The sequence below is a fragment of the Tursiops truncatus genome, chromosome 9 (assembly GCF_011762595.2).
Source record: "Tursiops truncatus isolate mTurTru1 chromosome 9, mTurTru1.mat.Y, whole genome shotgun sequence".
Lineage (NCBI taxonomy): Eukaryota > Metazoa > Chordata > Mammalia > Artiodactyla > Delphinidae > Tursiops > Tursiops truncatus.
In genome coordinates this window covers 29,218,302-29,242,262 of record NC_047042.1, presented here as the reverse complement: position 1 = coordinate 29,242,262, position 23,961 = coordinate 29,218,302, and the positions used below count along the sequence as shown (strand labels likewise).

Genomic DNA, 23,961 nt, shown 5'->3' with positions numbered 1-23,961 from the left:
ACTTTTCCTCTCTGGTAACCATAAGTTTGTTTTCTAAGTCTGTTTCTGTTTTGTAAATAAGTACATTTCTATCATTTTTTTAGATTCCACATGTAAGTGATATCATATGATATTTGTCTTTCTTTGTCTGACTTGCTTCACTTAGTATGAAAATCTCTAGGTCCATCCACCTTGCTGCAAATGGCATTATTTCATTCTTTTTTATGCAGCCCCACTAATTCTGCTTCTCTACTTTGAGACTGTTCTGTGGACTGGCTGCTGGTATAAGCTCCATGAAGCTGGGACCCCGTCTGTCTTGTTAACCGTTGGGTCCCCAGGTCCCAGCATAAAGTCTAAACTTATCTTTGGAATCACTGGCTACATTCGGGACCTTATGGTTTGCTCTGTCACCTATTTACTATGTGATCTTGGATAAATTTCCTGTTGTGTAAAATTCTCAGTTTTTCCATTCTCAAACATTTTAACCCAGGCCTGCACATCACGCAAAGGAACGTTCTGAGTGTTATTCCTAAGATAATGCATCCTCGACGCCGGCTGTGTCTTGGAGCACCTCTGGCAGTATGCACAGTAAGTGGGAGTGCTTTCCTATTTCTTTTCATTTGGGTGCACTCTGGTTACCACGTCACCTGACAGTTGAGTTCACTTTTATGTGCTTCAGTAAGTGAAGATCTTAATGCTGACATCCTGAATTTCCACCTCTGTCAAGTGAGGAGTAGAAGCACGTTCATCTTTCAGGAAGGCCTTTTGTAACTCTATGATTTTAGTCTATTCCATTTTCTGGAACTCGTCTCAGAATAAAAAGTGAGAGAGGTTATATTGTACTGTGAACACATAAAATGACAGTGACATTGCATTTCTTTAAAAGTTTAATAGCCCTCTCTGTTTCCTCTGTCTGGAACTGCCTTGGGTAGTTTAAGCTTTCCTTTTACATGATAAGTGCATGGAATTTTATTCAAAATAATTTGGAAAAGTCTCGTGCCACGAAACATAATTCTCATTTAAATATTTATTTTAGAATTCAAGATGACGTGGCTCTTTCAGATGGAGAAATTTTACTAATAAAAAATGCTTTGAAGCTTTTTTTTTTAAATATCCTAAGGTGTAGGGTCTGAGGCTCACCTTCCAAAGTTTGGGTGTTTTATGAATCACCTTAGCTCCAAATAATTGAGAAAGTGTCCCAGGAGCATTAAAGGGATAATGAAAAGGAGCACAGAAGAAACCCATTTTGAACTTATTTACTGATCGTCTTTCATTCCTTTAATAAACATTCCATTAATAGTGAGAGTATGTCAGAAACTGTGTTAGGTGTTTGGGATCAAAGTCCTCAACTTCCCACAGTTCTTGGGTTACGTATAAAAGCGGCACTGGATCTGGTGACTTGGATTTCAACCTTGTTCCCTGCCACTAACCAGATGATGATCTTGGGCAAATCACCTTCACTTTTGGGGCTTCATCTATAAAACAGGGACATACAAGAGATCCACTGCTAATGCTATTTGGTTTTAATTTTGCCTCAAATACGAAGATAGAACATAACTAATGGACGGTGCTTAGGTTAAAAAAAAAAAGCCAGCCATTCTAGAAGGCATATACTTTTCTTTCTTGAAATTAATTTGTTAATGAAAAAAACATACACATTTAATTTTCACAAAAAGAATCACATTATAAATCTATCGACTGTTTTTCTCATTCTGTATTCCTTCAGTAAACATTGATATAATGTGCAACTCTGTACCCGAAAATGTGTTGGGTATTTGAGATCAAAGATGAAACATATGTTCTCTGCCTTGACAAAAGCTCACAATCTAGTAATGGAGATACAGAAGGAAATACGAATTTGGGTGTTAAGAGTTATTTATAATCAACAAATATTTACTGAATATCTATTATGCTTGGGCTACATCAGTGAATAAAACTGACAATAATTTCTGTTTTCATGGAGTTTATATTCAAGTGTGAAGATCAAACAATAAAGAATAAACATGAAAATGTTCATGTGGTATGAGAGAAGGTGAAAAAATCATGGGGTAAATAAAAGTAGAGCAGGTTAAAGGGAAATAGGGCACATGTGGTGGGGTTGGAGGCAGTGAGTTGCAGTCTTAAGAAGGATTGCCAGGTGGATCTCAATAAGAGGCTGGGGTTTAAGTAAAGCTTGACGGAAGTAAGATGTCTGGGGAAAGGGCATTACAATCAGAGGGAACTGGGGGTGGGAAAGCCCTAAGTTTGGAAACAAAGGTGGCTGGAGTGAAGTGAGCAAGAGGGAGAGTAAAAGGTGATGAAAGAGGAGCAGCAAGGGATTGTGGGGGGAGGGCAGATCAGGCAGGACCTTGTAGAACACTGTAAGGACTTTGACTTTGACTGTGAGTGACATGGGGGAACTCCCTAAGAGGTTTTGAGCAGAGGAGTGACTCGCTCTGGCTTACACTATAAAAGGGCATCCTGGCTGTTGTGTTGTGGCTGTGTTGGAGGTGGCTAAGAGTAAATCAATTTGGAGACTATTCTAGGGATGCAGTGTTGAGGTGTTGCTGGCTTGGACCAGGGTAGTAGCAGTTGAGATGGAATAAGTGAAGGTGCTAGACAGGGCAGAAGGGGCTGGGGTGAGAGTGTTCTAGGTGGAGGAAACAGCATAGACAGAGGGCACAAAGGCAAAAATAAGGGCGCATGCTTGGCGAACTACAAGTAGTTCCTTAATGGAAGGAATGGTGAATGCTGGGTGTGTGGCAGGAGATGAGTCTAGAGAGGTCGTTAGATCTTACGCCAGGAGAATTTACTGTTCAGAAGAATCTTTAGCAAAGCATACTTCTGCCAAATCTCTTTTGCAAAAGGAATATTCATATTGGGTTAACTTCAAGGAATACTCATGGTGGCCATTGCTGGAACTTGCTAGTAGGGATATACCAAGGGACAGAGGAGTATTCTCAGGAGGCTTAGCTCTTCCATCCTGAGAGGGCTAGAGCTCTAAGGGCATTGGCTATAACTGTCTGTCAGAAGAATCCTGGAGTAAATGCATGGACTACAGGCAGCTGGCTGGAAGAGGACTTTTCTGATCTGAGCAAAGATTGTGTAGTGTTTGCTAAGCGTTCACTATTGTGCCTAGTCCACTACCTCAATATTCAAGTTAGAAAATCAGAGATACTACTTCAGAAAAAAAATGTAAAACAGACATGCTTTTCAATAGCTGACTAGGTTAGCCTTATTATTTAATATACATATTTAGCTAATTCATTGTCCCAGTATCCTCCAGTAGTAAGGCATTTTCTAGTCCAAGTCTCACTGCTATGCATATGTACCTGGTGGCTGGTCTAAATTCCCTCTTTTCTGTAGTTGGAGTCTGTTTTTTCACCCTTCTATTCTCTTCAGAGATGGAGAATGATTGGCAATTTTGAGCAAATTGAGAAGGTGAAAATAGCACTTTGTGGTCAGGTCTGCACAGCCAAACTAAATTGTAGAATCAAAGTCAGTAACTGAACGAGGAGACAAAAAGAAGATCCTGTTGGGTGATGCTCTCGGCCTGAACCAAGATGACAGAGTAGAAGGACATACTCTCACTCCCTCTGCAAGAACACCAGAATCACAACTAGCTGCTGGACAGTCAATGACAGGAAGACACTAGAACTCACCAAAAAAGATACCCCACATCCAAAGACAAAGGAGAAGCCACAGTGAGATGGTAGGAGGGGTGCAATCACAGTAAAATCAAATCCCATAACTGCTGAGTGGGTGACTCACAGACTGGAGAACACTTATACCACAGAAGTCCACCCAGTGGAGTGAAGGTTCTGAGCACCACATCAGGCTTCCCAACCTGGGGGTCTGGCAACAGGAGGAGGAATTCCTAGAGAATCAGACTTTGAAGGCTAGTGGGATTTGATTGCAGGACTTCAACAGGACTGGGGGAAACAGAGACTACACTCTTGGAGGGCACACGCAAAGTAGTGTGCGCATCAGGACCCAGGGGAAGGAGCAGTGACCCCATAGGAGACTGAACCAGACCTACCTGCTAGTGTTAGAGGGCCTGCTACAGAGGCGAGGGGTGGCTGTGCCTCACCATGGGGACAAGGACACTGGCAGCAGAAGTTCTGGGAAATACTCCTTGGCGTGAGCCCTCCCAGAGTCCGCCATTAGCCCCACCAAAGAGCCGGGGTAGGCTCCAGTGTTGGGTTGCCTCAGGCCAAACAACCAACAGGGAGGGTACCCAGCACCACCCATCAGCAGTCAGGTGGTTTAAAGTTTTACTAAGCTCTGCCCACCAGAGCAACAGTCAGCTCTACCCACGACCAGTCCCATCAGGAAACTTGCACAAGCCTCTTAGATAGCCTCATCCACCAGAGGGAAGACAGCAGAAGCAAGAAGAACTGCAATCCTGCAGCCTGTGGAACAAAAACCACATTCACAGAAAGATAGACAAGATGAAAAGGTAGAGGGCTATGTACCAGATGAAGGAACAAGATAAAACCCCAGAAAAACAACTAAATGAAGTGGAGATAGGCAACCTTCCAGAAAAAGAATTCAGAATAATGATAGTGAAGATGATCCAGGACCTCGGAAAAAGAATGGAGGCAAAGATCGAGAAGGTGCAAGAAATGTTTAACAAAGACCTAGAAGAATTAAAGTACAAACAAACAGAGATGAACAATACAATAACTAAAATGAAAACTACACTAGAAGGAATCAGTAGCAGAATAACTGAGGCAGAAGAACGGATAAGTGATCTGGAAGACAGAATGGTGGAATTCACTGCTTCGGAACAGAATAAAGAAAAAAGAATGAAAAGAAATGAAGACAGCCTAAGAGACCTCTGGGACAACATTAAACGCAACAACATTCTCATTATAGGGATCCCAGAAGGAGAAGAGAGAGAGAAAGGACCAGAGAAAATATCTGAAGAGATTATAGTCGAAAACTTCCCTAACATGGGAAAGGAAATAGCCACCCAAGTCCAGGAAGCGCAGAGAGTCCCATGCAGGATAAACCCAAGGAGAAACATGCCAAGACACATAGTAATCAAATGGGCAAAAATTAAAGACAAAGAAAAATTATTGAGAGCATCAAGGGAAAAATGACAAATACCATACAAGGGAACTCCCAAAGGTTAACAGCTGGTATCTCAGCAGAAACTCTACAAGCCAGAAGGGAGTGGAATGACATACTTAAAGTGATGAAAAGGAAGAACCTACAACCAAGATTACTCTACCCAGCAAGGATCTCATTCAGATTCGATGCAGAAATCAAAAGCTTTACAGACAAGCAAAAGCGAAAAGAATTCAGCACCACCAAACCAGCTCTACAACAAATGCTAAAGGAACTTCTCTAAGTGGGAAACACAAGAGGAGAAAAGGACCCACAAAAACAAACCCAAAACAATTAAGAAAATGGTCATAGGAACATACATATCGATAATTACTTTAAATGTGAATGGATTAAATGTTCCAACCAAAGGACACAGCCTTGCTGAATGGATACAAAAGCAAGACCCATCTATATGGGGTCTATAGGAGACCCATTTCAGACCTAGGGACACTTACAGACTGAAAGTGAGGGGATGGAAAAAGATATTCCATACAAATGGAAATCAAAAGAAGGCTGGAGTTGGGCTTCCCTGGTGGCGCAGTGGTTGAGAGTCTGCCTGCCGATGCAGGGGACACAGGTTTGTGCCCTGGTCCGGGAAGATCCCACATGCTGCAGAGCAGCTGGGCCTGTGAGCCATGGCCACTGAGCCTGTGAGTCCGGAGCCTGTGCTCCACAACGGGAGAGGCCACAATAGTGAGAGGCCCACGTACCACAAAAAACAAAACAAAACAAAAAGCTGGAATAGCAATACTCATATCAGATCAAATAGACTTTAAAATAAAGAATGTTACAAGAGACAAGGAAGGACACTACATAATGATCAAGGGATCAATCTGAGAAGAAGATATAACAATTATAAATATATATTCACCCAACAAAGGAGCACCTCAATACATAAGGCAACTGCTAACAGCTATAAAAGAGGAAACTGACAGTAGCACAATAATAGTGGGGGACTTTAACACCTCACTTACACCAATGGACAGATCATCCAAACAGAAAATTAATAAGGAAACACAAGCTATAAATGACACAATAAACCAGACAGATTTAATTGATATTTATAGAACATCCCATCCAAAAACTGCAGAATACACTTTCTTCTCCAGTGCGCACGGAACATTCTCCAGGATAGATCCCATCTTGGGTCACAAATCAAGCTTCAGTAAATTTAAGAAATTTGAAATCATGTCAAGCATCTTTTCTGACCACAACGCTATGAGATTAGAAATCAATTACAGGGGAAAAAACCGTAAAAAACACAAACACATGGAGGGTAAACAATACGTTACTAAATAACCAAGAGATCACTGAAGAAATCAAAGAGGAAATCAAAAAGTACCTAGAGACAAATGACAATGAAAACACGATGATCCAAAACCTATGGGAGGCAGCAAAAGCAGTTCTAAGAGGGAAGTTCATAGCTATACAAGCCTACCTCAAGAAACAAAAAAATCTCAAATAAACAATCTACACTTACACCTAAAGGAACTAGAGAAAGAAGGACAAACAAAACCCAAAGTTAGCAGGAGAGAAATCATAAAGATCAGAGTAGAAATAAATGAAATAGAAACAAAGAAAACAATAGCAAAGGTCAATAAAACTAAAAGTTGGTTCTTTGAGAAGATAAACAAAATTGATAAATCATTAGTCAGACTCATCAAGAAAAAGAGAGAGAGGACTCAAATCAATAAAATTAGACATGGATAAGGAGATGTTACAGCAGACACCGCAGAAATACAAAGCATCTTAAGAGACTACTACAAGCAACTCTATGCCAATAAAATGGACAACCTGATTGAAATGGACAAATTCTTAGAAAGGTATAATCTTCCAAGACTGAACCAGGAAGAAATAGAAAATACGAACAGACCAATCACAAGTAGTGAAATTGAAACTGTGATGAAAAATCTTCCAACAGGGCTTCCCTGGTGGTGCAGTGGTTGAGAGTCCGCCTGCCGATGCAGGGGACACAGGTTCGTGCCCCGGTCCGGGAGGATCCCACAAACCGTGAAGCGGCTGGGCCCATAAGCCATGGCCGCTGAGCCTGCGCGTCCGGAGCCTGCACTCTGCAACGGGAGAGGCCACAACTGTGAGAGACCCGCATAGTGCAAAAAAAAAAAAAAAAAAAAAAAAAAAAATCTTCCAACAAACAAAAGTCCAGGACCAGATGTCTTCACAGGTGAATTCTATCAAACATTTAGAGAAGACCTAACACCCATCCTTCTTAAACTCTTCCAAAAAATTGCAGAGGAAGGAACACTCCCAAACACATTCTATGAGGCCACCATCACCCTGATACCAAAACCAGACAAAGATACTACAAGAAAAGAAAATTACACACTAATATCACTGATAAATATAGATGCAAAAATCCTCAACAAAATGTTAGCAAACAGAATCCAACAACACATTAAAAGGATCACACTCCATGATTAAGTCGGATTTATCCCAGCAATGCAAGGATTCTTCAATATACGCAAATCAATCAATGTGATACACCATATTAACAAACTGAAGAATAAAAACCGTATGATCATCTCAATAGATGCAGAAAAAGCTTTTGACAAAATTCAACACCAATTTATGATAAAAACTCTCCAGAAAGTGGGCATAGAGGGAACCTACCTCAACATAATAAAGGCCATATACGACAAACCCACAGAAAACATCATTCTCAATGGTGAAAAACAGAAAGCATTTCCTCTAAGATCAGGAACAAGACAAGGATGTCCACTCTCACCACTGTTATTCAACATAGTTTTGGAAGACCTAGCCACGGCAATCAGAGAAGAAAAAGAAATAAAAGGAATACAAATTTGAAAAGAAGAAGTAAAAGTGTCACTGTTTGCAGATGACATGATACTATACATAGAGAATCCTAAAGATGCCACCAGAAAACTACTAGAGCTAATCAATGAATTCAGTAAAGTAGCAGGATACAAAATTGATGCACAGAAATCTCTTGCATTCCTATACACTAATGATGAAAAATCTGAAAGAGAAATTAAGGAAACACTCCCGTTTACTATTGCAACGAAAAGAATAAAATACCTAGGAATAAACCTACCTAGGGAGACAAAAGACCTGTATGCAGAATACTATAAGACACTGATGAAAGAAATTAAAGATGATACCAACAGATGGAGAGATATACCATGTTCTTGGATTGGAAGAATCAATATTGTGAAAATGACTATACTACCCAAAGCAATCTACAGATTCAATGCAATCCCTATCAAATTACCAATGGCATTTTTTACGGAACTAGAACAAAAAATCTTAAAATTTGTAAGGAGACCTAAAAGACCCCGAATAGCCAAAGCAGTCTTGTAGGAAAAAAGCGGAGCTGGAGGAATCAGACTCCCTGACTTCAGACTATACTACAAAGCTACAGTAATCAACATAGTATAGTACTGGCACAAAAACAAAAACATAGATCAATGGAACAAGATAGAAAGCCCAGAGATAAACCCATGCACCTATGGTCAACTACTCTATGACAAAGGAGGCAAGGATATACAATGGAGAAAAGATAGTCTCTTCAATAAGTGGTGCTGGGAAAACTGGACAGCTACATGTAAAAGAATGAAATTAGGCCACTCCCTAACACCATACACAAAAATAAACTCAAAATGGATTAGAGACCTAAATGTAAGACCAGACATTATAAAACTCTTAGAGGAAAACACAGGCAGAACACTCTATGACATAAATCACTGCAAGATCCTTTTTGATCCACCTCCTAGAGAAATGGAAATAAAACCAAAAATAAACAAATGGGACCTAATGAAACTTCAAAGCTTTTGCACAGCAAAGGAAACCATAAGCAAGAGAAAAAGACAACCGTCAGAATGGGAGAAAATATTTGCAAACGAATCAACGGTCAAAGGATTAATCTCCCAAATATATAAACAGCTCATGCAGCTTATTATTAAAAAAACAAACAACCCCATCCAAAAATGGGCAGAAGACCTAAATAGACATTTCTCCAAAGAAGACATACAGATGGCCAAGAAGCACAAGAAAAGCTGCTCAACATCACTAATTATTAGAGAAATGCAAATCAAAAGTACAATGAGGTACCACCTCACACCAGTTAGAATGGGCATCATCAAAAAATCTACAAACAACAAATGCTGGAGAGGGTGTGGAGAAAAGGGAACCCTCTTGCACTGTTGGTGGGAATGTAAATTGATACAGCCAGTATGGAGAACAGTATAGACGTTCCTTAAAAAACTAAAAATAGAATTACCATATGATCCAGCAATCCCACTACCGGACATATAGTATACCATATACCCTGAGAAAACCATAATTCAAAAAGACACACGCACCCCAATGTTCATTGCAGCACTATTTACAATAGCCAGGTCATGGAAGCAACCTAAATGCCCATTGACAGACGAATGGATAAAGAAGATGTGGTACATATATACAGTGGAATATTACTCAGCCATAAAAAGGAACGAAATTGTGTCATTTGTTGAGACGTGGATGGATCTAGAGACTGTCATACAGAGTGAAGTAAGTCAGAAAGGGAAAAACAAATATCGTATATTAACGCTTGTATGTGGAACCTAGAAAAATGGTACAGATGCACCGGTTTGCAGGGCAGAATTTGAGAGACAGATGTAGAGAACGAACGTATCGACACCAAGCTGGGAAAGTGGTGGTGGGGGGGTGGTGGTGGTGTGATGAATTGGGCGATTGGGATTGACATGTATACACTGATGTGTATAAAACTGATGTCTAATAAGAACCTGCTGTATAAAAAAATAAATATAATCAAATTCAAAAATAAAAAAAGAAAGAAGATCCTGTTGTTTTATTTATCCAAATAATGGCCTTATTTCTTCACTTTTCTTTGCCATTTAAGACTCAGTCAGTGAAATGAAGGAAAATATTTTGCTTACAGAAAACACCTTGTAAAGGCTCTCTGAAATCCAAGAGGTTTCTTTTTATTAGCTGTTGATGAGTGGATGTATTTGTATATTTGCATCCTAAGGAGTAATGAACTACAATAACAGAGTTAATTAATACTTGTGGTGCATGAAGATAAATGGTTACCCCAAGGTTAGTCTGAAAGGGGAGAACGGTGCTAATCTTATTCATCTTTAAGAATTAAGTGCATTGTAGATGCTATTTATAGATACCTGAGAGTTCATTTATATTTAGAGTAAAGATATTCTTTTTTACTGACACTGTGGTGCAATCTTATATTCTGGAGATGTCAGTGTGAAATGATCTGGGATTTTGAGATAAATCCTGAATAAATAAATAAATGTATGGAACACACACACACACACACACACACACACACACACACACACACACTCCTATATGGAATATACCTGTGGGAGTACAGGGCACAGGAAAGTTTTAATCTTAACATTTATAGTGGTCATTCTAATGATAAAGATGGTATCCATCAGATGAATAGCAGGGAACACTGACATAATTGATCTCCGCTACTTTTGGCTCCCTCTGGGTGGAATGAAGAAAGGATGTGCAAAAATGCAGTCTGGTAATTTTTGTGCTTATTTTCAAGGCTAGTTTAGGGGTTAGAGTTCTAGAATAGGAGCCAATTGTCATGAGGTCTTTTCTCAGTACTACCGGTCATTTTTCAGGCCATTTGACTTCTGAGTCAAATCTGTAAGGGAGATGTGAGAACTGCCACTTGCTCCAATGATAGTATGATTTGAGCATACAAACTTTCATGTCTTCGATGATAAATCAATTGAAACAGACTCTGCAGACTAGAATGATGCCCTAGTGGCATGGGAGATGATTAGCAATTTAGACAATGAAAGCATTTTATCATCGTACTATTTTTGGCATCAAAATATTTTGTGCCCAATAGTATTACTTACCATTTTAGGATTTAGGATTCAGCTAAAATCCCCCAAACTAGTACCTTAATGCACTGATATCACATGCACCTTAGAAGAGAATGCAGTTCTAAAGATTTCTTGCTTTTTATATATTAGTAGTGCATCAAAACACAGTGCTATATTGAGAAATGTTTAGACCATATTTATAAAGAAATGAAGTTGCAGCAATAGCCACTTTGAATACACCTTTGGAATTTCACGTCTGTATCAGAATGACTTCCATCAGTCTTCAGTTTGCTTAAAGTCAAGCTCCCAGGAAAACAGTTTCATTTCATAACGTCATTTGAGAAAATCCACAGCCCTTAATACTGACATGGAAATGTTGCTGTACAGCAGAAGACATAAGCTCAAATGCCTGGAATCACCATGCTCTGAGTATCTTTCCCTCTCCCTCCCTAATTAGGCTCTGGGAAAAGAGTGACTTTTTTTCTCTCCCCCACTGAGAAAGTTATTAGACTATTTTGGTCAAATCACCCAGAAGGAAAGCTTGGAAGTTCATGTTCCTTAGAGAGTTGTCAATTCTGCTAAAGAAGATTAAATGCCCATATCACACGTGTCATATCCTACAGCTAATCACAAGAAAGAGAATAAAATGTAGCATGGCCCGCGTCTAGGCAGCTACCACATATCAGTGCAGCCTAGGGGGCCTTTCAATTTCATGTGGTGTACCAGCCAAGATATTCACTCAAAAATAAGTAAGAACATCAAAAAGCCATTGTATCGCATCTTGGAATATTTCACAGTTTGAGCCCCTTGTGTAGGTCTGAAAAAAAAGATTTCTGAGTCGGGGGCAGAGGTATTTGATTCCTCTTTGATTCACTGTTCGCACCACAGAAGATGATTAAAGGCTCCTCGCTTACCTGTGAAGTTGATTTTCAGCAAGTAATCCTTGTACAACTTCTTCCCGTCCAGGATCCTCATGGCGTCGCAGAGCTTGGTGGTGTTGGGACAGAGGGTGCGCTGCATTTTGTGCAGGGCGTGGGCCATGGCGTACACCGCGTTCACCACGAACATGATCTTGGATTCTTGTTCGTAGTTGCTGCTGTCGATGGCCAGGTGCTTGTCGCAAGGGCGCCGGTGGTTGTGCTTGTTCTGGAGGCTACACTGGAACTTCTGCTCCCAGAAGTCCCGGAACCAGGGGTTGCGGTGGTTGCTGTAGGGGCTGAGGCTCTGGAAGTAGCGGTCGAACTGGCGGATGCGCTGGGAGGCTAGCTCCAGGGTGATGGCGCCGTCGGCCACGTGCTCGCTGCCCTTGACGATGCTCTCCTGCGCGCCCCAGCCGTCGCTCGCCACCCAGGTGAAGGAGGCGTTGGCGCGGCTGGCGGCGGCGATGAGCTCGCGCGAGTCGTCGCTGCGCATGAAGAGGACCACGACGCGCGCGTTGGGCTTCTGCAGGAGCTCGCGGATCACGCTGTCGTAGGACTTGCGGATGTTGGAGCGCCCCACCTTCTCCGCCGTGGCGATGCAGATGTTGCGCAGGCGGGCTTCCTGCTCGAACGCCTCGATCCCTGTCTCCCCGTAATCGCCCTCGGAGGCCACAGTGGACACGTAGGTCCAGTTGAAGAAACGCAAGATCTCGGCCATGGCTTTGGCCTGGTAGAAGTCGGGGGGCACGGTCCTGGCAAAATAATCATAGCGCGACTTGTCGCTGAGCTTGGCGCTGGTGGACGCGTAGCTTATCTGCGGGATCTGGAACAGCCTCAGCAGGTTGGCCACCTGGGGGAGGGAGACAGGGGAAGTACCATTTTTAGAAACCCGGAGGGAACTGACTGCACATGAAAGATAAAGGATAGCAGGCCTTTACCCAGCTCCCTTTTCACCTCTAGATCGCTAAGCTTTTCTGGACGCTTTGCCAGATACTTCCCTGGATTCTGTATTTGGAGTATTAGGGAGTAGGTCCCAAACAGGTAATTCAAGGGTGGGGAAAAGACAGAGAAATGGGAAGGGCACTCCTCTTTCTCTCCTAGACTTTATAATAGACGCTGGACCAGGATCAATCCTGTTCAGGTATCCCAGTGAGGTTGTTTTAAGTTTCTGGGGTCCTCTTATAACTCAGTCTAACAATGAACTACAGTGAATTGGCCCAATTAGGTTTTGAGACAACTTGGCTGCGGTTGTATAGAAAGAGGCTGGGTGTTGTCTAATTCTCACTTCCCCCTCTTTTGCTAAAAACAGCAGTCTCTGAAAGAGTTTAATTTGGGAACTGTATGCCACATGGACAGTCCACATTAGACATTTATTATCTAGGTTAAGACAAAACAAAAAAAATATCCGTTTTTTTTGGTGCATGCCAAATTTTAGGCATATACCTTTCTAAACTTCTGACGGGCTTGACCAACATTTTCTTTGCCTTTTCAACATTTTGTTTCTGTTTGGAGTATACGTAGTCCAAGGATACAAATGCTATTCTTATGATATTTTTGATTAAAAGGCAAATAAGGAAGTGTCGAGGACCTGGTCAAAAAAAGAACCATTTACTTTAAAATGTTTACTTATTTCGAATAAAGAATGTAAAATTGTTATTTACCTGTCAATAATATTTCACTGTTTTTATTTATTACAGAATAAAAAAGGATAGTGGCACTAGCGTATCAAGGAGCATTTTATACTTAGAGTATTTGTGAAATGTATACATTTTAAAATATATACACAGATTATATGTAAATCTAATAACAAGTTTGTTTTTGTTTTTCCTGGCTACCTACCTCATGTATTCTGAACATTTCTATCTTTTCACTGACTTTAGTTACATAATATACTAAGTGGACTTTAATTGGAAACAACGTTGAATGTTCCAATATACTCTATGCGTACTTTGAAATTCCCCTTCTGGAAATTGTGGTTTCAGGTTTATATTTGACGTGTAGGAAGCACAGCTTGAAATAAGCAGCTGTTAGCAAAGAGCACAAGTACTATCAAACAACTCACAGCTGAGTCCTGATTAATCATCATTTCATCTGGCAACAGAAACCAGCAGCCAAATTCATACACAGCCACGTGGCATGTTCTTAGAGATCGGGCCTGCTATTAAAACCAACCCTTAATGTAGCCTAGAGCTATCAGAAATGTTTTCCATATCTTTTCAAATCCTGGTACCTCTCACGTAACTACAAAGAGAACAGCAAGAAAATCTGGCGCCCTAGCACACAATATAATGCAAATTTAGGATCCAGATACTTTTTGCATTTGGTAAAGACTCTTTTTTAATATATATCCTAGGATGTGAGTGAATTTGGGGGAATGGAGGTGAGTGGATGGATGAAGGCTAGTATGCCATTTACTTTTTCTCTTCTCACGCCTAGACACCCTGAACAAAATGACCTCTATTGGCTCATTTGAACAGGGGGGTGTTGCTTGTTTACTTAGCCTGATTGAGATGGTGCTGAGCCAGCACTGTCAGCACTTCTGTACTGAGTACCTGGCTTCTTTCGGATGCAAGTACCACTGTGGCAGACGGGTGATAAGAGCCCTGTCTGTGCATGCGCTTGGCTTGATTCTGCAGTTTTTGGGTGACACTGGAGAGGCCATCTCTTCTGGATGCTACAGTTTTCTCATCTTCAGGTTCTATTCATCAGGACCTGAACCCCTCAGGGAGGCAGAGAATGAAAGCCCCTGAAAAATGCCCAGAGACATCATTTTCTGGCATCTAGGAAACACAGTGAAAGGGTCCTCAACTGCTGAAACTTTTTTCTCCCGGAGGGATGTGAGTCATGAAAAGCTGCTGAAGAAAAAAGTTCTTGTCTTTTGACGGATAGGGTCCTGTGGCTTCATTCTACCCCTCCAGGATATCTGAGAACAATTTACAAACAAGGCAGACTGTACAAGACAGTGAAGTAACCGTAGAATGATGGAAATATGGAGAAGATTCTCTGGGTTGCGAAGGAGCACAGTGAGCTGCAGCATGGGTGGGAAGATGGTGGGTTAGAATAAAACTGCAACTATTGCCATCATTTTAAGAGTAATTATCTGATATACACACTACTGTATATAAAATAGATAATACAGACCTACTGTATAGCGCAGGGAACTATATTCAATATCTTGTAATAACCTATCATGGGAAAGAATCTGAAGAAGAATATGTATACACATATATATCTGAATCACTTTGCTACACATCTGAAACTAACACAACTTTATAAATCAACCCTACTTCAATAATTAAAAGAATAGTTATATGTGTGTGTGTTTAATGAGGAAACTACAGCCTACTTTAGAAAAAGGAGGCATATTTAGTGAGCTAAACATGAGAATGGAACACTCATAAGTAAGTATAATCTCAATTGTATTACCTATATTAAATAGCATGGAGCAATCATATAGTCAAACTTACGATGTTCAGAGTTACATTAGAAATACATGTGCTGCCAATGAATGATAGAACAAAGTGTTGAAGTCCTTTTGTCATGGTGAGCTGTTCATTTTAAAACTAGTTTCCTTAGATTACAAGAGTAAAAATGCTTAATGTAAAAAGTAAATACTACAGAAATCAGCAGATTATAAATCTCCCTTCCTTTCCCTCCCTCACCCACCCCAACCTGATTTCTAGAGAAGAATAAAGTTCTTTGTTTGGTTTGTGCATTTTCAAAATGTTTATACTGTTGTAAAACCAGTTGCTAATGTACTGGGTATTTATGTGTATATTTTCTCCTTTGATATTCACAACTGCCTTTTATGATGAATATTGTTTTCTCCATTTTAGAGATGCACAAACTGAGTTCTGCTAGATGAAGAAGCTTGTTCATAATGATAGGATTAGAAAGTGAGGGCAAAATCAAGATTCAGAGCAGGTCTTTTGACCTTAAGGACCCTGGCTGTCCTCTCATAACCTCCTGTCTGCTGCCTTCTGTGTGACTTCGAATCTGAGGTCTGAAACACAGAAAGACAGGAGGGAGGAACCGAAGCAGTGTTGTGGTTTCCTCCATGGATCACCTAATTCTATTAGGAGCTTCGTTTTTAACATAAAACTTAAAACTAGGGTTGGGGGATAGCCAGATAATTGTCAGCTGGGTGTTTCCTGTGTCATTTGCCTAAAAACTGGGTGTCTGAAATGTTCCTGACTTACTTTACTGGCCATATGGTTTCTTCTGTGAAACCATGAAGAAATAAGGGGACTCCTACATTGGACATCATTTTAAAAATAAAAGATTGTTTTAGGATGGGGAAATAATGTGGATGTTTGGCAGAAAGTTACCCAATTATAGTTTTAGTAGGAGTGGAGGAAGGAAAAAAGATCTAGTTATATCCTTTAGGAAAAAACCACTTGAAAAGTTGAAATATACTTCTCATGGTTAGAAACTCTAATAAAAAGGTATCTAGCTTAAGAGCAATATGAAGACTTAGAAAATAATTCAGACAAGACATAATAGTCTCAATAAGACAGAAGAGACAAGACCTCCAAAGAAGTCACTGGGTTGCTAGGCTCCAATGGGGCGTTTGAATGTTGAAAGGACTAGTGAGAGGATGAAACCTGTAGGTGTGTTAGGTCCTGGGGCAGCCTCGTGGACTACGTAAAAGATTGGCAGGAACCTGTGAGGATTAGGGAGACTAAAGCACAAAATGTGAAAATAGAGTGATTTTTGTTGTTGTTATTTTTTTTTTAATTACATTTTTGGAGAAGGTGTGGTGAGAAGAGATAGAATCGCTGAATGAGAGAGCTGGTTCCACAAGAGTGAAAGAAAGACACTGCCCAGTGTCTTTCTTGCTCTTAAGTGAGAATGTTTCCTAACCTGGAAATGGTGAAGCAAATATATGAAAAAGTTCTCTCACACCCAAGTAGGAGAGAAGACCAAAAGAGAAGCCCATAATCAATTAAGTTTGCCTCCAGTCCTGAGTTCTGGAAGATATTGCAGATTAAATTAGATAATCATTATTAATAATTTCTGAGAAACCAATAACGGGAGGACTGTCAGAGGGTAAAAATGGAGGAGTAAGGGCAAATTCAGCAAGTAGAAATCAGGAATAAATATAAATCAATAACCATGATACAGTTTGGTAATTTTCTAAAATAGACTTTCCAGTAGAGAGCAAGCAGGAACTTAGAAATGAACAAGACAGTTACAGGGAATCAGCATGGATTCACTAAGAATCAGTTTCACTAGAAATGAACAAGACAGTTACAAGGAATCAGCATGGATTCACTAAGAATCAGTTTCACTAGAAATAAACAAGACAGTTACAAGGAATCAGCATGGATTCACTAAGAATCAGTTTCACTAGAGTCTTTTTTTTTTTTTTTTTTTGCCGTATGCGGGCCTCTCACTGTTGTGGCCTCTCCCGTTGCGGAGCACAGGCTCCGGACGCGCAGGCTCAGCGGCCATGGCTCACGGGCCCAGCCGCTCCGCGGCATGTGGGATCTTCCCGGACTGGGGCACGAACCCGTGAACCCTGCATCGGCAGGTGGAGTCTCAACCACTGCGCCACCAGGGAAGCCCCTCACTAGAGTCTTTTCAACATTAGTTGAACCATTTACGGAGGAGTTGTAGCCATGGCCTGTGACTTCAACAGGTATTGGTGACATTACTTGGACTCTTGTGAAAAAGGGAAAATGATAGGAATTGGATGAAAAAGTTAAATATACTAAAAGAGAACAGCTTGGAAGAAAGTCTGTATGAGTTGGTCAAGTGAGATTACATTTTTATCAATGACTTTGGAAAAAGATATAAATAAGCTATAAGATCATTACGTTTTAGAGTTAGAAGAAGCCATGAAGATAATCTAAGCCTTTTGCTTTATAGGTGAGGAAACTGAAGCTCACAGAGTGAAGTGAATTTCCAAAATGTACACAACCAATAAGCAAAAAGTTAAGATTAGAGCCCAGTCTCTTGATTTTTCCGAAAGTCTAGTCTCCTTCTCTGGCAATAAGGTAGTGTTACATAGGGAGAGATGTATATTTGTGGATTTAAGTTAAAATTACACAAGTGAAGAAAGGCTAAGAAAACCAGGGAAAAAAATGAGGAAACACATGCAAAGTTGAATGTTGCAAAAGTCCACCAAAAATCCAAGGGGGCTAAAGTCAAAGAGGGATTATTAAGCGGTTTGCTCTCTTTATATATGAATTTAGATCTGTTGTAGATATATCTTTTTTAATCCTCATAACAATCTTATGAGGCTGATACTACCATTATCCCATTTTACAGATTGAGGGACTGAGGCACAGAGCACCTAGACTGAAGAGCCCCTAGGTGATAGAGACAGGATCTGATCCCAGGCATCTGACAGTATGCTCCACTTCCCACACTTATTCGATCCATTCCGTAATTCAAGCTCTTAGCCTCTGCTGTATGGGATTCCTCTCATTACAATATAGCAACGATATATTTCAAGTTATAGTATGTCTGTCTTTTTTCACTTCTCAAGGCACTAACTCCTTGATTGGAGGACCATGAGCAATCATTCCTTGTTATCAAAAGTATACTTTTTCGGGCTTCCTTCGTGGCACAGTGGTTGAGAGTCCGCCTGCCGATGCAGGGGACACGGGTTCGTGCCCTGGTCCGGGAGGATCCCACATGCCGCGGAGCGGCTGGGCCCGTGAGCCATGGCCGCTGAGCCTGCGCATCCGGAGCCTGTGCTCCGCAACGGGAGAGGCCACAACAGTGAGAGGCCCGAGTACAGGAAAAAAAAAAAAAGTATACTTTTTCATTTGTCAGTCTATACTTTGAGATGGTTCCATAGACGTTTGTTTACTGACTGACCATCTAGAGAAGTAAGAACAGTTGTCTAAGAAACCAGGGGACATTTCAGCTGGGAGTTTGAAAGCTTCGAGCTATAAATCTCATGATCAGGTTTGGCTTTATGATTTATGTGAGAAACACCAAGACCTTACGGCAGAGCCTGTTGTTTCCTAGGGCCTGAGAAGCCACATACAAGTTTTGCAGACACCGTAGCATGTACTATAGTTTTATGTTCAGTGTTCAAACACCTTGGGGTATCCACTTTCTGAGTGGTTTGAATTTATTCCAGACTATGTAGTGCAGTGTTTTCACTGTAACCTCTCAAGTCACAAATGTATTCCTTTTTTTTTGACTCGAGGAGAAATGCTTAAGGTGCTAGGCTTGGCCGGCTACTAGTACATTTTCCAGTAGATGCTATGGTCTGAAATGAGTATGTTTGTCTTTGTCCCATTTTCACGGTTTTAAGCTGGAGTTATTTAAGATGGCTTTCACCAGCAAGAGTTGTCCACCAAACCCATGGTACACGCTGTTGAACTTCTGCTACCATTTTCCCATGATTTTCCCCTCCAAATGAACTCAACTCTATATAGTTTCTCTATATAGTTATTTCCTCAAATCTATGCGCCTTTGCATGTGTTGTTCCTTGTGCTTAGAATGACCTTTACCACTTGTCTGTTCAGTGAATCCATTCAAGGGCCCCTTCTCTGAGAAACCTGCCTTGATTTGTCATTTCAGGCCAAGTTGTGTGCCCATCTTCTGAGACTCTGTCACTCCTTTATGTATTTCCCTCATGGCACTAATCAAAGTGTATGGTTACTTCTAGATCATTCACTAATTCCTCTACTGGAGTGAAAACTCTGAAAAACAGGGAATGAACATTGTTAAGCTCTGTTTCCTCGATGCCTTGCAGAGAGATGCTCCATATTGTTTGTTAAATAAATGAGTTGATAGCTTCCTGGTCTTTCATGTGACCTCTCCTAATTGCAAGGATAGCTTCTGTGGGAAATCCCCCGCCCCCAAACTAGCTACCCACCAGCAAGCAATGTAAAGCTCCTCTCAAACACTACCTATAAACAATATTCTGTGCTGTGTGGATCCTTCATTAATCCTTGTCAAGTTACCAAAATGAGAGGACACATAGACAATTGGCTTAGATCTTGAGGTAGCTGAAGCAAAGGTTTTCATACCATTAAAACCAATTTCTCCAAATTGTCTCTGCGTAACTAACTAGGAATATACAAAAGGAAGTCAGTATCACCCCAAGGGGATCTGGACATTGCACCAATTTCTCCAAATTATCTCTGGGTAACTAACTGGGAATATACAAAAGGAAGTCAATATCACCCCAGGGATCTGACCATTGCACCAATTTCCTTTGAGCTACAAAGGTGCCTTTTTGTCTTAAGGAAGACGAACTAAGGTCTTACCATGGAGCCTTAGTCCTCAAACCACATAAACCTAAAGTAGGAATCATATAAACATATACCTAAGGGAAGACTTCATCAGATGAACGCTTACTAGCTCTGCTGATAAGGTAAGGTTTTTCTGGAGACAAATGCGTTATGTACAAGATACGTAAGCAACCAGATGCACTCAGTGCTCACATCAGTTGCTCAGTTCTTATTCTTTCTTGGGAATGTCTTTCCCGTAATCAGTAATCAGCCTGTATCTGCTCTTTGCTCCTTTTCCCCCCATGAATTAACTTTCAAGAGAAATCATGGAACTGAACTGGCTTGAATTGCAGCTGAACTGGCTTGAAATGCATGGGATCTGTGAAGTGATGCTACTGTAGGCATCCAAACCATCCTTATTCACCATTGGGAATTTTGAGTTAAAAACCACTTTATTGGGGAGTTTTACTTCTCCCGACATTTTTTAGCAAGTCACAGGGACTCTTTAGAATTCCAGGTGTCATGCTTCATTTCAGTGATGCTTTGATCATGGGGAAAAAAAGAATGTAAACTATGGGAAAGAGCTCGGCTAGTCTATTCTTTGAGGTTGTGGAAAAAGGGAATGTGAATTGGCAAATTCAGAGTCACCTGTGAACTCCCACATCCTGGGGTCACTCTTCCCATTCAGGTTATCCATGGTGTATCCATTTTAAACGTGAGTGTCATGCCTTCTGTGGTGACACAGTGCCAAACATTTTTTTTTCAGCAGAAGACAAAAAGGCGTATGTACGTCTAGTGTCCAGTAGAAATAAGTTTCGCACTAAGGTGATTGTCCAAGAAACATGCTATCTGCAAAGCTGAACTGTATACATTTGAAAAATAAGCCGTTGCTGCTGTCCTGGGAATTAGGAGACTTGACAATAAGGTCCATGGGCTTGGCTTTGCATTCGACGCTATTCCCATATCGCTTTGGGGCTGTTTTCTAAGAATAAGCCTACGCCTTTAATAGTTTTGTCACACATGCAGTGCTGATTGTTTTGTTTCATTCTTTTAATTAAGTGATTATTTATAAGCCCGGAAGAGTGCTGTACAAATTCGACTGTACTTTAAACCATCTGCTACCTTAGAACCCACGTTATTACCTAAAGCCAGTTCTAAAAGTTGTGATGGGAAGAGACCTCAGTGACCCTCCTGTTCAGATTGATCAAGCGGCACTGTTAGCTGTACCAAATCCCAGATTGGCTTGGATTTTAAACTGAAACTGGAGGTGATGTGTTGTTGAGAAACTGCCTGAGGAATTCAAGCTGTTCCCATCACATGAGTTATCTGCCCATAAAGGATGCCAATCATATTGTTATTGCAGAAAGGATTAGTCACTTATTTTTTGGACCACACTGCCTACAGCACATCTGGGAATATTTTACATGAAAAGAGTTGACTGGAGCCCATGTTTGAAGGTCAGAGATTAATCTGGATTTAGGAAATCATGTAATGGAGGGTAGCAAATGCCAGTTTTCTCAGTTTAATCTGCAGAAGCCACTGATTCTTACATGCCATGAGCACAAAAAATGCTCTGGTCAAAGATTTACACTGCCATTCCCATTAATGGTATGACTCAGTCCTGATGATTTTGCAGGGACGTTCCAGACAAAGGACTCCTTAGTCATGGCAGAAACCTTCATAAATGGCTTTCAGTAACCCTGATTTCTATCCCTCCCTTTCCTGAAATATTTGCACTCAACACCTGTGGTCTGCAACTCAGATAGGCAGACACTTTCATTTTCTTCCTTTGTGACAAAGGACTTTATGAATAGCAAGGTTAGCCATTTTGGTGTTCTCATCGCTTATCACTGAGGCTGAACTGCTATGCAGACCATGTAGGATCCCTTGGATCACATTTTTCTGGGAGACTGGCATCATCAGACATGTCAGGTTTCTCATCGTAAGAAACGCACGTTCGACAAGGGTCTGTCTTCCATCTCAGGAATGCCTTTGCTTCCAGCTAGACTTAGCAGGTACTTAGAACGGGAACGAGATGGTATTTTGCCCACTGAATCAGCCTGTATCTGCTCTTTGCTCCTTTTCCCCCCATGAATTAACTTTCAAGAGAAATCATGGAACTGAACGGGCTTGAATTGCAGTCTCTGACAGTAAGATCAGGTCTGTGGCATATCTGGTCCAGTGTGCATTAGTGGTTGCCAGTGACACCTGAGAAACAATGACTCCAGGGATAACTTGACACCAACAGACCTGTTAAGAACGCATCCTTTAGTGCCTTGGATGTTGATTTTTGACAATGCCTCTTGAGGATTTAACAGAGCCACAGTTAACTAATCCCTATTTTTCTGTGGCCCTGAAGTCCCTTGTATAACATAATATGATAAATTTAGTCCTATCAATAAAAAGGCACTCCTATCCTTTTTGACTGTTAACCAAGGTCCAAAAGCTGTTGGGTAAGCGTGGGAAGAGCTAAGGGCTGTAGCTTAATTTTAAAAAAAATGATTCGTATTTATTTCTGTGGTCCTTTGAGATAATTTAGGGCAGAGGGCTATATACCATATTATTTGTAGCAAATAGAACTATGTCATTCATGGTTTTCCTGTTAACTGTTCATTACTTCAACAGAACTGGCAGGTACAAAAGCAAGTGGTATAAGCATTCAGTGCCTAGGACTGGAATCAAACCAGCCCCTTCTCTCACTAGCGGCATGAATTTAGGCAAGTTATTTTAATTCCTTAAGCTTCAGTTTTCTCATCTGTAAAAAGGGATTAAGTAGTCTCTGGTTTATGAATTTATTTAAGGATTAAGTGATAACATATGTGAAGCACTTAACTCACTGGCTAGCACATAGTTAATGTTCAAAAAGTGTTGGAGGTCATGAGAATGGCTAAGCCAGCAATCATTTATTCAGCAAACTTCAATCAGTGCTCGTTATACAAGGTGCTATTCTCAAATTTAGGTTGTCCTAAGCTGAGTAATGTATCCCCACTATCTCCTAGGAAGTTGTAGTCTCTTGGGGACAAAGAAACATAACAAGGATAAAATTTTGCGATAAGTGTACACGTACTTATACTAAAACACAGGTGAAGGAGCACGTTCAGGTGAGTCATGGCAGGCTCCCATGTAGAAGTAACATTTAGACTTGATCCTGAAGAGAAAGTGAACAGTTATCAGGCAGAGGAAGGGAGAGGAAGTTTTCAGGCAGAAAAAAGAGCACAAAGACAGAGATGGGCAAATGCGCTTTTGCTTTAAGAGCAGCAAATGGTTCAATATTATCAGGGTACCCAGTGCCCTGTAGGGATTAGCAGGGTGAGGAAAAATAGAAGGACTGTGGCTGCACTGCTAAGTTTGTTATACGCTATGCTAAAGAGTTTGAATTTTTCTTCTTTAAGAGATAAAAAAGACATTAAAAGTTTTAATTAAGGGAATGACATGACCACAATTATGTTCTAAAAAGGCCACAGTGGATGACATCCAACTTGAAAAGAAAGAGTCAGGGCAGGGTAATCAGATGGACGACATATTCATTCTGACTCAGGCTGTGAGTTCTTGAAGGCCAGGGACCTTGTAATCCCAATAACAGTGAGTCAGTTAATAATAGAAAGGACAAGAGCAGAGGTTTAAATAAAATTTGAGTCCACTCAAAACCATTTATTTGGTTGGTGGTAATTACTCAAGTACTCATGTCTTAATTTGTTCTCCTGTTTGTGTCATTACAGGTCACCTTGAATTCTTCTTGGAAAGAAGAAGGTCATAAATAATTTTCATCCTTGGAGACTATAAAGAGGCTAACGAACTTTAAAATTCCTGGAAGCATCTCAGAAAAAAGAGCTTGAAGCCTTTCTTCAAGCTGGAAACAAAAAGTGAGAGCCAGATAAGTAAACTTTGATAACAGTTGAAATTCACTGGATGGTACCAACCTGTCTTTATTGT

General features: G+C 40.7%; 1 protein-coding gene across 1 annotated transcript in view; it reads right to left on the bottom strand.

Annotated features, from left to right (window-relative positions):
• The window catches only part of GRM3 (glutamate metabotropic receptor 3), a 104,653-nt gene that overhangs the window by 71,064 nt on the left and 9,628 nt on the right, over positions 1 to 23,961 (bottom strand). The window contains exon 2 of the mRNA XM_019931535.3: positions 11,825 to 12,680. Coding sequence (XP_019787094.1) covers positions 11,825 to 12,680 — 856 coding nt within the window. The remainder of the gene's footprint in view (positions 1 to 11,824; positions 12,681 to 23,961) is intronic.